At 37.8% G+C, this 14780-nt stretch overlaps 1 protein-coding gene across 10 annotated transcripts in view; it reads left to right on the top strand.

Annotated features, from left to right (window-relative positions):
* KIF21A (kinesin family member 21A) overlaps positions 1 to 14780 on the top strand; it is an 88311-nt gene that overhangs the window by 20029 nt on the left and 53502 nt on the right. For all 10 annotated transcript variants that reach the window (XM_027640000.1, XM_027640006.1, XM_027640004.1 and 7 more), the window contains exons 2-3: positions 12048 to 12270; positions 13563 to 13745. In XM_027640000.1, coding sequence (XP_027495801.1) covers positions 12048 to 12270; positions 13563 to 13745 — 406 coding nt within the window. The remainder of the gene's footprint in view (positions 1 to 12047; positions 12271 to 13562; positions 13746 to 14780) is intronic.

Below are 14780 nucleotides of genomic sequence, written 5' to 3'. Positions count from 1 at the left end.
TATTCACCAGTCAACTGTGATAAGTTCCATTCTTTTGACTTCTTGTTACTTAAGCTCCATTTATTGCAGCTTTCCACTGGTATTCCATATAAATGCTAAATATTGTCTTGCTCACTAACTTCCAGTTCCTTCTCCACCACATCTGAAAGTCAGCCTGAGTTAGCTGAGCAAAAGATTATGGCTTGTAGATAACTTGAGTTTTGCACCTGGTTGAAACTTCAGGGATTGTTTTTAGAATCAATACCAAGAGACTTGCAAACTTCTCAGCTTTGTTGAGGATTGAAGAAGGGAGGAAGGGTGGGAGAGAGTTTGGGGACTGTCAATTTATATTTGTTTGAAATGATCACTTCCAGCAAAAGAGTATCTGGCATCGTACTGAGCAATCAGTTTGGAGCATGGCTCAGTGTGGGAAAATGCTACCTACTGACTTCTTAGCATAGTTTCCTGAATGATCCTGACTTCCTGACTTCTAGCTAACTTTTTGAGGTTTTCTTTTAAAGCCAATAAAGAGCAGCATGGTGGTCAGGTCTTCAGCCTGCAGCTGAACAAAGTGTCACTGCATAGGAACGGAAAGATGGAAAAATTATCATTGAAGCTTGATACTGCTGATGATATAGAGCCTTGCAAATAGAATGAATAGACAGGAAGAAAAGAATTAAAATTCTTTTTTAAGACATGTAACCTTGTGTAGCCAAACCAGAAGGACTGAAGAAGGTGGATAATACTGTTTCTTTCTGGTTTGCAAGTTTAAAAACAGACAGTACTAAATAAAGTACTATTTCTATTTTTCCTTATTCCAGAGCTGGGATTTGCCAGCTCAAAGCTTTCAGTCACTACTTGAACAGTCTACCTTCTGTTTTGAAACAGAACAACTTCTGTTCATTAGAAACAGTCAACAATAAATATGAAGAAATTTTCTGCAGTTTGCTTTGGAAGTTGGTGTATCGGGTGTTATGGATACAGTGTGGTTTTTTGTGCTGTTTTTGTTTTTTAACAAGGAGTGGCAGAAAAGTCATACAGTATTTTTTGTTCTAAGAATGTTGCACTGAAATTTAACAGAGTGAAGGCACTATACAGAGCAGATGATTGAAACACTGTTTTTAATTGTATTGTCCTATTGTGAAGTCTCTGGTTATTTTAGAAGTGTTAGATAAGCAGTCATTTCAGTAACGATTAATGACAACTTGTGATTTTTTTAACTGATCTGACCCTCCTGTCCTTTTGTTGTATTATTTAACTGTAATTACTTGGGAAGTGGCTTGTAGCTTTACCTATAATAAACATGTTGGTAACTGTTTGTTTTGAGTTGGCGAAATGTAATTGTTGGACCTGTGGCTCAGAATTATAAAGCAACCTACTGCCCTAAACTTGAGAATATATAACTGGGAAGATCAAGTTTGTGTATGGAGAGGAAAGAAATGAAAACAATTTTCAGAGCTACAGTAGTCTTGACATGAACATGTAGTGATTTCTGGACTATATCTCTAAGAGCTGGGAGTGTAAGTGAATATGTGTGGGTGTTTAAAAAGAAAAGGGAAATCTGGGTTACAGAGGCAATAATTAAGAGTTCTTTGCTGCAGACATAGGAAACCCTTTTAACTTTGTCTAAAAATAATAGCCTGATTTTTAAAAATAGGTACTCTATTTGGAAGACGTAGTGAACTTCTAGAACAGACGTACGTTTAACCGAAGAAGATTTAACTGAAGAAGACATTGAATTAAGCCTAATGTTGGCATGACTGACAGATTTTTGGTCATCTGGATAATCTTGCATTACATCTGTTTTTCCCTCCTATTCAAAAAATGTTTTTCTGTAGTGAATAAACATTGTTTTGTTTGCTTGTTTCTGAATATATTTGTGGTACTTCTCCTTGATTTCTGAAAGGTCTTGATAAGCTATAACGTGCGGAAGTTCCCGAAAGTATGTACTTATTCATAAAATATGTCACTTAATTGCATAATAAATAAATAATTAAAACTGTTTTGCACACTCACAAAATAATGTCATTGCTCTACAAGTAGGAATATTCACCTTTTAAAACAAAGCCACTGTCATTTCTGTGCCTTCAATTAAAAATACTACATGGGCATTATTAGATCATTTGTTGATCTAATGATGCTGCTGGCAATATTTTTTTAAACCAGCTGTCTCACAGAATTGTGTTTTTAGTAAAGTTTGACTCTGGTAATTAATTACAACAGTAGTTACAAGTGTGCTTTATAAAAAGATTTGACATCAACCACATTTTTGTTGAGTGATGTACTTTTCACAGGCTTGGTGCGTTTGGATGTGTTGGGCTTATTGGTCCCTGGTTTACAAGAAGTGCCTGAATTACCTCAAAATCCCTGAACTCTAAATGTGACTGAATTTGTGTTTGGAGGTACTCAGACTGTGGTTTTGTGGTTTGTTGTTGTTGTTCCTTCCTCTTTTTCCCATTGCACCTAAATGAATGTTATTCTATAGCTGCAGTGTTTTGAGTGGTAGGATAGCCTATATTCACCACATTATTTTTGACAATGCATTACATTGTCAGCTGAATTCTGACACTAAAATTTCTGGAAGCAAAGTGTCTGTCTCCAAGATACTGGCAGCACTTGTTATCATGACTCATTACTAGGCTGCTGGGCTGTGCACTCTTCAACAAGCCTTCCTTAAACTTTAACTTTTTTTTTTTCATCTTAGGGTACTTATAATGATATTTGTGTAGCACATTTAAACTCTGTTAAGCATTCAGTCAAAGAGCAGAAAGATGCTACAGAAAGTGTAGTTCTTTTCCTGGTACTGCCCTTGTTACATAATTAATACCAGGCTCTCTTAAGCAATGTGACTCAGCTGCTCCTTACAGCTGTGCTTCCCAGAGCATTCTTTCCTGCTTCCCAGAGCAGGAATGATGACAGCTGCTAACTTTTGCACTAAAGCTACATTTTGGAGGAAAAAAACCCCATAATTTTCAAAAGAAATATAGGTTGCCATGCTCTTTCTTTTGTATATAGAGTTGCTTTCTTCATGAATCCCTACCCGCCGAAAGATATACTTGCTGGCTTAATTGGCCTCTTGGTATCCATGAGCACAGTAGTTGTAGACACTGATCTGGGACCACACCAGAAGACCTTTCTTTCCCCTTTTCTTTTGAATTTGTGACCTTTACATTCTATAAGTTGTGTAACTGTCAGGTACTATTGCCATAAATTTTTCATAATAGTAATCTATACTCGTCTTTGTTATTGTCAGTGCTAGTGCTTGATGTGAAACACTACCAGTGAAGTGAAGATGGTATTTCATATTTCTATGCATGAGGCTATTAGTCATAAAAGCTAAAACATATTTTTCAACAGAAACCTTTAACTTAGAAAAAGCAAGTGCACTCCTGTAAGAGAGACAGATTTAATGCACAGTTTAAGGCAGTCCTCCTGTCCTTCATTTGCTTTTTGGATATTGGACTTGGTATTTAAATATACCTGGAGCACAGCCATCAAATTGCAGACTGGTTGAATCCTCTGGTAACCTACAGCTTTAGTGACTTGGAACGCTCATCCAAACTCAGAGCCACAGGTGGCTCTGCTTCCTTGTTTTAAATTTTTTGGTTGCAGTTTCCATTGGTTGTGTATTTCCTGTGTTGGCTCAGAAGACATTTCTTTGATTTCTGATGAGCCTTTGGAGATGTTAGGTTTCTCAGACCACCTGGGGAAGAAACCTGTTGTTTGTGTCTGAATCAGGTGTTTGGGATGTCTCTGCTGTTCTGTCAGCTGTGGGGTGATTTCCAGAAGTATAAGCAGATGAAAAGTTGGAAGTGTACATAGGGTTTTCTAAGACTAGATGCTACCTCTTAAAATAAAAACTGAAATGAGCTAGCACATTCTGGAATTTCTTTTTGTTCTCTTATTTTAAAGGTGATAAATATTCCCAGGAATTATATTTTCAGAGTTAATCCTTAAAGGAGAAGTAGCCAGTGAGTGACTATTTTTTCAGTGTATGTTCATGTAAACTGTACAATGTGGTGTCCAGACCTTGAGCTAATGCTGACCACACTAGTAGTATAGCTGAGCACTGTGTTCCACTGTGCACCAGCACTGCTTATTTATGCTTCTTACTCTCTAAAATTACTTGTTCATACTTCCTGATGGGGAGAGGCTGTTGCTTCAGGCTAATTAGCTACATGGAGATCCAATGTCTGTAGTCCCTTTCAGCCCCAGAGTATGTTTGACCCTTTCAGCACTGAAGCATGTTTGACCCCTGATTGCTGTGACTCAGGTCTCTATTCTGCCACTTCATGGCACAATGGAGGTGTGCCTGCATTCCTGTATGGTATGAAATTAATTTAGAACTTTACTTTTACTTAACTCCTTGTTTCATTTCTTGCTCATAAATAATAAATACTTTGTCTTAGTTCATAAATTATACTTTGCTGCATTTGCTTATATCTCATTTTATCTAAGATATTGGATTATTATTCTAGCTTTCTGAGAGTGGTGAGGCATATAACAGTCGATGTTGATAAGAAAACTAAGGCAAGTAGCATAGTAGGACAATTTAAAAAAATCTGTTTGGCTTTGGCATTGGAAACAACATTTCTGTTTAGTTCTACTCAAACTGCACTTGGATTTGGAGGTGTGCCCATTCTGTGCTTGGCAGGCACGTGGAAGCTTATGGTAATACTGCTTTTCCATCACAGATGACCTTGTCTTGAACTAGAAATAAACAAGGCCAGTACAAATCCTGAAACACAGTTCTCCCTTCTCTCTTTCTCTCAAAAGTCAAATTGTTCTCAAAAGCTGTGGATTTCTTTGCTCACTAGAGAGTAAACTACTCCATGAGAAACCACATGAAGGAGCTTTGGATAAAAGCATTCATTCATGTTATGAAGAAAAACGTTGGAGGTCATCTAGATCTGCTGGAAGTTCTGTTAGCCCTCCTGTGGGAGATGGTGTGAGGAAGGGAGCATGTGGGGCAGTAAGAATTCTTGAGAGAGCAGGCCTGGGTGTTTTCCCTTTGCGTTTTCTTTTCTTGGCAAAAGCACAGGACTGTCCCTGTCAGTGTGAGGATGCCATCTGTGTTGCACAGCCTGCTAGGCTGTTACAGAATTGCACAAGAATTAATTTGAAATCATACTGCTAAACTGTGTCCTGGCTGGCTGTAGTGGCTGCCTGGAGATGCAGCTATTGTATGGCACTTCAGGAACCAAGGGAGAGCAGCAGCCTGTGGGACTGCCTCATCCTGGCACTGCAAATGTCATCTCCAGCATGAACAGCTAATGGGGAGATGAGCTGACCAGACACAAGCTACTGAAAAGGGTAATTGTTTTATGAAATTAAATTTGCCTGTAAAAATAAAAAAAAACAGCTGAAGAAGTAGAGTTTGAGCGTAGAGGAGGGGAACTGGACAAATCTAATTATGACAGCGGTATATTTCCTTAATTTAATTCCAGTTTTCCATTTGCTGCCTTCTCATTAAGTGCAAACTGGAAGTGACAGTCTGCAGCACTGAAACAAAATATTCTGTGCATATATTTTTGACTAGGAAAAATTTTTTTTGTTTGCAGTAAAATAAGTTAGCTATTGAAAATGTAATATCAGAGCCCATTTGGTCATTTAGTGCCTGATTTTGCTGGATGTTTTAACTTAGGGGTTTAGTGGTCATGTTTCATGGCTACGCATAGTTTGAAGGAACACTATACCTTTTTGTAAGTAACTTAATAGGACTTTGGAATAAAATCTGGACCATGTAGGTCCTGCTTAAGCTTTTGCCACAGTCCTTACTGCATTTTTTTATGTCCAAGACCTATCCAGGAGGTTTTATCCTCTGGTGTTGCCAAACTTGTATCAAGATACCTACTTTACGTACCTGAAAGTTTCTTGGTATCTAAAGGCAAGCATTAGTAGATGTGCAAAACATCTGCCTCACTTGCGCTTGCCAGGAGGTGTAAGTTTAGGCCGAGTAATGGCTGGACTCCGCCTATCTTCTGTGGGCTCTGGGCACACATACCTGCTGGCAGGACTGAGCTCAGTCTAGACCATGGCAGCTTTAGAGAAACACTGATGGGAGCGGTGCCCAAATCTTATGTAAGAGTGATCGAGTTACAGTTGCAGCAAGGTAGTGTCGTTGCCCTGGCTGGGTGACTGGTGTGTGCCTGTCCCTCCTGCAGGGGAAGCAGCAGGTTCAAGGGTGGGAGCTGACCCATGGAAGGGGGAAAAGACTTGGTGATGTGCTGGGTGGCCAATTGCTGCAGTTTGGTTGCTGAGCTGTGTCTTGTGTGATCACTGTAACTTTTATATCTGTAGTTGCATGTCCTTTTTACGTCTTGATACCAGAAAGTGTAATACCAGTGATCGATACCAGAACTGCACCGTTAAGTGATACCACTGCACAGAAACTCTCTGTGGGTGATAGTTGCTGGTGGGAGCCTAGAGGTTTGTTCCTGCACCCTTTTTGATGTGTTAACAAGAGGTAAACCTGGGATTTGTCATATGCCAGACCTTCTTGTATCCTTAAAGCTCATTGCATTCAGATGCTATCACTCTTTTTTGGAGGTGCTGCTATTTATAGAGCAAGATTCCACTGTGTGCTAGCAAAAATACTGAAAAGTTTATGCATATCAGATGTCTTGGAGATGAAATCTGTTCAGTTTCTTTACTCCTTGCTTGCTGTGAAGTGAGATTAATGGGAGTGATTTGATGAGCATAAATGGAATAGAAGGGTGAAGGAATTCTGATGCTGAAGTAAGGGCAGGAAAGTGTTTTCTTTTGGACAACATTTTTTTGTTTGTTTCCCAGTTTATATTGCCTGCTTTGCTTCAGTAAATATTTTATTAGGTGCTTCTGGATTTAATATTTCATATACCCACATGTGAAACTTAATTGTGTGAAATATAATAGGCTTAGTGTAGTAAGAGAAGCATTGAAGAGCCCTGGGTTTACAGGTTAACTTGTTTCTTGCTCAGCACAAGACGTGGTTTGAATTCATGCTTTTCTGAGCAGGGTGAAACCAGCCCTTTCCTCATGGAGTTTTTTAATGAAAAAGAACTTTACATGGGACTTCAGAGTAATCTTTCCTTTCCAATGCACAGCTTCTGGATAGTCACTGCTATCTGAAAGATTAACCTGTGATTAGTTTTTTTCCACTTTTCTTTCTGTAAAACAATAATTTGATGCTTTGCCTTTTTAGATCACTCTTAGAAGTTCTCATGTTCTTATTGCTATTCTGTAGAGGTGCTGAGAAGGCATGTGGTAAACATTTTGATTATTAGCTTTTGTTAGAGTAATATTTGCACTTCTTCACATGGAGATGAAAAATTAAAATATTGCTGGTCTCATTTAGTGTACGAAACGAGATTAAGGGGTGACTTAATCATAGATGGACCGAGATTGCTGGGTTAGAATTAGGTACTGGAGAGGTTCTTAAATGAACAGGCACAGAGGTAAAATTATTTAGTAGTTGAAAAGGGATATGTGTATATGTATATCTATCTATATCCTTATATATCCAGATAGTTTATTTCTAGGGATGAAAAATTGTCCCAGTGATTTAAATATATAATATTTATATAAATAACTAAGAGAAGATGCTTTTCAAAGAGATATTATGATATTATCTAGTTTAAACAGGAATCAATTCTGTAAGGTCTGATGTCTGGTGTAACACAGGGTATTGACCTGATGATGGCTGTAGTCCCTGAACTATATTATCTGAGTCTGTTGTAGCTGACAGTACTTTTAGCAGAGACATTATGCCCCTGTTCTGCTGAGGGATTAGTTCCAGTACAATACAGTGCATTACTGTGCAACTGCTGGCTGGTTTAGCACTCCCTAATTTGACAACTTGTCTCAGTGTGCTGAGGCAGGAGAGATTTAGGGAATTAAGTTTCATGTGTGTGGCCTGGAGGTGCTGCAAACTACACATAAACAAGTATTGGGTGTGTTCATGCTTTGGAGAGGAGGAGAGGGAAGGATGTAAAGCAAAATGTTGTTTGGGAAGTTGCCACATCTAAGGAGATGTGATTGGAAATAGGTAGAAAACACCTGATAGTATACGATTAAGCGAGTATCCTGAAAAACAGGTGAGGTGGGGCTGTGTAGAAGACAAAATGGTGAAGTCAAATAGGTCTCGGAGAAAAATCTCTATGGCAGACTGCCAGACTGCAAGCCGGGCAAGGAGAGATGACCAAAATGAACTCTTTAACATTTTTAAAGCTTGGGTGCTGCCTGCTTTGCTGACAGAAGTGACCACATTAAGGCATGAGAGTGCAAAAGGTTTGGCTGTAAGCAGAAGGAAAAACTCACTTTCCCAATTGATCTGTGGGGTGGAGGGGGAGGAAATGTTCCTATAGCCAGTGCTGGCTATAGGAATCTGACTTGCATGAGGACTGTTATTTGCCGGGCCACACCTTCGGTACAAACAGTAAGACTTTGAGAGCCATGAGGTTCAGGTAATCCACTCACACTGCTCGTACGTGGCCAGAAATCAGACTGAAGGGGAGGCATCTGTTGCTTTCTCATTTAAGGTCATCATATTAGCTTGGTGCTAAACTTATCGAGAGAGCTATGTAGATTTCAGAGCATGAAGTATCCCTTGAGCAGACCTCAGGTTAGGTGATTAAAATCTCTTGTCTGCACATCCTTTCTTGGGGAAGGTGTCTTTCAAACCTGATGCAGCCATGACTTCTCTCTGGTTGCTCTCTCCCAGGTACCTGGCAGAGTGGGGACATTGGGTAAGAGTAATCACATAAGGAGAAGGGCTATCTCTGGGCTGAAGCTTCCCTGATGTGTCGAGTCTTGCTTTGTTTTTCCTTTGTGCTAAGTGCTAGTGAAATGTATTTTTGTCTTAGCACTGCCTTCAGATTTAGTGGTAAGTTAGGGAGGGAGGAAGGACACCATCATCACTGCTGGGTCTCCGAATGTTGTGTTACAAGGCAGGGGAAGCAACTGAGCTGGTAACAAGCTGCTAATAGTGACACAGATTTCCTTCAGCTTGGCTGGTCTCTGGAATGGTGTTTTGCTGAGGGCTGATTACATGGCTGGTATGTATAGGCTTGCTGTTGTGCAGGGTTTTGTAGCAGCAGAGCTCTGGGAGGTGCTGCCTGGCTGCAAGGCAGGGACCTAGCTGGGACGATTCTCATGGGAAGTCTCTGCAGGGCGACATCGAAACTGCTCACTTTACAGTGCTGTCATCACTGTAATAATTACCATGCAAATCATTGATATTTTAGGCATGCTGTTCCTCTTTGTGGTCACTCTGAGCCTTTACTTAGCAGGAGAAAGGAGAAATTTATTCGGCACCTGTCATAATTGAATCTGCTCCTCAGTGTAGAAACTTAATTCATTTTTGTAAGCATAGAATAAAAACATATGAAGAAAAACTTTATTTTTTTTTAAAGTTGTCAACTTCATTCTGCAAGTTAGTGGTAAAAGCCCTTCATAGGTGGAGGGAAGTTGGATTTCTGGAATGTTTGATTTTGGAAATGTGTTTTCAATCTAGATTTTTAGAAAAGGTCTTCCTCGGCTTTCTTGCACTGTAAAACAATGACATACCTCTGGAGTTCTAAAAGCCCTCAGAATTTGTTCTTGTAAGGACAATTGATGGCCTTTGTACTGTCTGCACTGGATTAGGGAAAGAATTAGAGTGCTTAGTCTGAAAAAGAAGCTTGCCCTCTGACTGACTTCACGGCATTAAAAGAAAACAGTAGAATAACCTACCGAGTTGGCATTTTCTAAATATTGTTTTAGGCAGCATGCTACAGTGTTTTATTTGCTCAACTTTCCAGTTGTGTAGAATGCTTTTAGAAAAGATATATGATTAATTTCTCTTTAAAGACTTTTTACCTAGAAATAAAAGCTATTTTATTACCAAAAGTTCCTTAATTTAGAAAGAAGTTAATGTATTACGAGCTTCTGTACATATTAATCAGGTTTTGTGTTTAGTCTTCACAGGTGCTAGTGGATCAAGTTTGTTGTTATTGGAGGAGTCATGTAAATCCTGAATTACTTTTAGCATTCTTATTTCATTTAAAGAAAAAACTCTTATGATAATGATGTAATTAGAGAGAATGTCTGTGACTATATTACACACTTTGTGTCCTTAAATGCAAATTTTATTTTACACATAATATGATCTTTCCTTTAATGAAATTTTTCAAAGGTTTACTTGATTTCTGCTCTACTCTAGAGGGTATGCTGACAAGGGTGGTACCTCCTGATCATAAATGAACTTTCCATAATGGAATTAATGTGTGGAAAACCTTACAAATAAATTATGGTTAATCTCTAGTGTCACACATTGGGATATAATGAAACCCTTAGAATAAAAAATTATGAAAAATACTCCTGACAGCAATGCACATCCCTGGATGAATGAAAAATTCAGAATCTGCAATAAAAAGAGGATATATAATGTTTTGTGATTTCTTTTAAGTAGGATATTTCTAACTTGATCTAATGTGTACGTGTGCTGATGTAATTTCAGTTAGTCTGCAGCAGTCCACTCAGAGCTGTTGGAGACTTGGTCTCTCTGCATCAGCAAGTGTTGGCACGGTCACAGTAGATCAGCAGGTAGCTTTGGGCCCTTATGCTCCCATTAGATTTTGGAACAAGTTTTGTGTGTTTGGAGTCAAGCATTTTGGCTTAGTTTCCTCTGAACGGGGTGTAAATTGTGCACACTGAAACTGCTGTGTGATCCAAACCAACCCATGATAAGTGAAGATGTTGGGGAATTTGCTTCAAGACAGCACAGCTACTCTAAAATGTGGAATATGAGATAAATATGTGCCTTTAAAGTATACTCTGCATAGATCTTTGATACTGTGTAACTAAAAGTAGCCACACTGAAGTAAACATAGGTACTTGAAGCTTTATATAAATGGATAATCTATATAAAATATTTCATGATTTTGTTTGTGTGTAGCTGTACTGCTGATGTTTTATCACCCTTACTATAGCCTTCTTTGTCCTGTCTTTTAACCTGCACACATTTCGTGTGGGGTGGGGTTTTTTGTGTGTTTGATTCTTTTTGTTTGTGGTTGTTTGGGGGTTTTTTTGGGTGATTTTTTTTTTTGTGCTGCATTGGGAACTTGGAAATGCTTTAAAAAAAGGTAGTTTTATAAACAAATTGTTAGTTAATTACAGCTAGAATAATATGTTATGTAGGCCAGAGTTTTCCTGTTGATAGTTAATCATTAAACCAATTGAATCACAAACTTCCACAGTCATTATTAGTCATGAGACAGTACATGAATTCAATTTTGATGAGACTGCAAGTGTTAAGAATGCAGAGGAATTAATAAAATGATATACAAAGTCCAAGGTAGCTATATTCTACAAAGTATTTTGTCAGAAACAGAACAAACTGAAATAAAAGCTGAAATTTGTCTCAGTTGGAAGATAGTGAGGAATCTTACCTTTAGAACTTGTTAGATATTGTTCTTTTTTTTTTTGTCTGAAGATATGCTTCTTCACTGAAACCAAATATTTCACAGAAGTATTCTGGCTGTGACAAAGCTCCTTTCCTGTCAAAGGGAAAGAAGAAATGTGAGCCTTCTCCTTGCTGTCATAGTTCTCATAGCAGGGAGGCTTTCATTTAACATGACATGTAGGCTTTGGGGGGTCCCTGCTCCCAAACTGCTATTTAAAATATCCTGTATTTTTTCACATTTATCTTGCTTATAAAAAAACTCCCACAACATTAAAATTTCTGTTTTTATGGTGAAAGCATGAAAAAGAAAGATAAAACTAAAAAGCTTGATTTGAAACCAATTATGAAAGTTACTCTTCAGTAATGTATAGTATACATACAGAAATATTAAGAGTTTGAGGCAGGTTGTCAACTTGTGAAGTAGGTGAACCTTCAGAAAAAATGTTATTTGCATGGGCAGTTTTGTGGCTGGGGTTCTGATACAGTCAGTTCAGTGGCTCAGACAACTGGAAACCTCCTGGCTTGGTGAAAAATTCTGATTTTTCAGCCAGTAAGGACTTCTTCTCATCCCTTATTTTTATTGTTTGTGTATTCCTTTTTTGATGATGAGAATCTCTAATAGTTCTTTTTATCTCTTCCAAAACAGAATTAGACCACAGCTAGCCAAAGAGAAGATTGAAGGATGCCATATTTGTACATCTGTCACACCTGGTGAACCTCAAGTGTTCTTGGGAAAAGATAAGGCCTTCACTTTTGATTATGTCTTTAACATTGACTCGCAGCAAGAAGAGATCTATATACAGTGTATAGAAAAGCTGATTGAAGGCTGCTTTGAAGGCTATAATGCCACTGTCTTTGCTTATGGCCAGGTAAGCTTTATAATTTTATTTTGAAGTGTTAATTTTGGAATAAATAGTTTCTTGCAACTGATTTTTTCTTAAATTTTGAAGTGCATGAATCTGTTTTTTAGCATCTTGGATTTATTTTCAATGAGTTATCCTGTAAGAGACTTGTTAGGATTTTATGTAGATTCTATGTAAACTGGCAGTGAAAACACAGAATATATATAGGCAGTAGATCTGAAATTAATAGTAATGCTGAAAATAGTATCAGTCCATATAATTCCTACATTCACCTCAATGCAGCAATACAAATTATTGACTTAATCAGTTGACATTTAGAGATATGTTGTAATGAGATTCTTTTCTGAACAACTGTCCAACCCTCTGCATTTCCACACATTTTTGGGAATAGGAGCTTTTTAAAAATAGATCCTGTGGAACTTTGGGTCACATTGTTTGTTTGTTTGTGGGCAAAATGTAGAGATCAGATTCCAAAGTCGGAAAACTTTTCATAGAGAACACACCCTCTTAGTACACTTAGCACACATTTGACTTCTCAAAGCTGAGCACAATGTAGAGAATGTGTTACTGTCTTCTGAATATTCCTTTAGGAATCAATTGCATAAAATTAGGTCTTGCATGCTGAATTTTCACCACTGTTGAATGTCACATCTCAAGTTAGCTAAGTGAAGTCTAATCCTAGTGAAACAAAGCAGTTTGCAGATCCAGTTTAGCAGATTATGTTCAGCTGTGTGATCCTATCTTTGTCTTAGACTTGACCCACTAATTAAGTGAAAACACAACACTACCTTGTCTTCTATAGGACTTCACATTTAATTAAATTAATTTCCCAGTGAAGATTCTTTCAGTATAAAGTGAGAACAATGGGAATATAATACCTGAGATATTCTGACATGGTAATTAAGGGAGTAATTTGATCTATTTCAGTAAAAAATTGCAAATACCACTTCTGCCTCCAAAATACATGCTTTAATTAACAGCCTTGGTTGAAAACATTAACTCATCTTTTGACCTCAGAGATGATAGCTCAAGGCTGATAAAAGCTGCTTAGGGGAAGTTTCCAGGGGAAAGGTTATGAAAGATTGAACTGTTCTCTCCCTTCTTGTATGTGATCTGTGGATAAACAGTAGAGTTGGTCCAAATTCTGCTGTTCATTCATTTTTCAAAATGACCCATTGTTATGTGTGTCAGTATTGTAAAGATGAGAGACTGATCTAGCATTAGTGTTCACAAACTGCATTTCTGTGATGATTTGGTGCTATTCGTGCATTCTAGTGACTACTCCTTTTTCAAATTAGACAGGTGCTGGCAAAACATACACCATGGGCACTGGATTTGATGTCAACATAACAGAAGAGGAACAAGGCATTATATCACGTGCTGTTAAGCACCTTTTCAGATGTATTGAAGAAAAGAAACAAGGTGCTATTAAACAAGGACTTCCACCTCCAGATTTTAAAGTGAATGCACAGTTCTTAGAGGTAAACATGATCTGTGTTTGTGGGTGTAACTTTGTGGGTTTTTTAGAATACCAGTTAAATATTTTCTGGTTTCTTCTTTTACATTTTTTCCTTACAAGATGTTTTGAGTTAATCTTCAAGTTTTCAAAAAGAAATTTTATAGGATTTGCTTCAGCTCTTCAGTTTATGAAAAAGAGCCTTTTTATCTTTTTCCAGTTATTTTCATACTTCCCTTTATAGCATTATTTTGAAGCACAGAAATAGTTATGTTAGTCATAACTTATCCTTTTCTGTAGCATGCCTTTGTTTGTATGGCCTGTTGTTCAAGCTTGTTTGTAATTCTTTGCAAAACCTTAAAGCAAGAAACTATAAAAAAAACCCCTCAATTATACTTTGTGGCTTTGAATAATGACCATGTTTTGCCTGCTTTTGCCACTTTGCCACAGATTTCTTTAGCTTGCAAAATCTGTTCAGGAGGCTTATATTTCTTTCACCAAAGAAGAAATCTAGCATGAAAATACTTCCTTCTGCAGTTCCCGTTAGTTTAGGATTGGGTTACTATTCTAGTAGTGACACTTTTGTGTCACTGTGCCCTTTTTCCTTAGACCCAGAGAAAACCCTGTTCAGTGCTGTGACAAAACTGTTCCCCTTGTGTTTGCTTATAGACACAGTTACTGGTAAAGAGGCTGTAACATCTGTGATCTTTCCGACCTGCAGCAGCTGTTGGTTTAAGTCTTGCAGTGTCTTTATGCTGTGTCTCCTGACTGTGGAACTACTTTTTAAATTGATTGATTTGGGTGTAACACATTTACATTCACTACCAAGGTGCAAAATCTGATACTTTCGGCACGTGGATAGGAAGAATCAATTTAAGGAAGAGCAGGTGTAAATTTGTATTGCTTAGTTCAGTATTTATGATTTTATCTACTTTAGGGGTGGAAAAACTCCATTTTTATTTTACCGAAGAGAAAATCTGTTGGTTTTATTACTTTTGAAGTAAATTAAGTCCTTTAGTCATGTGTTCCTATGACTGTTCTAAAGATTAACAAGCTGGCA

This window comes from Corapipo altera, unplaced genomic scaffold, assembly GCF_003945725.1.
Source record: "Corapipo altera isolate COAL_440 unplaced genomic scaffold, ASM394572v1 1b, whole genome shotgun sequence".
NCBI lineage: Eukaryota > Metazoa > Chordata > Aves > Passeriformes > Pipridae > Corapipo > Corapipo altera.
The sequence above is the reverse complement of the archived record's forward strand: the minus strand, read 5'-3'. Positions and strand labels throughout refer to the sequence as shown.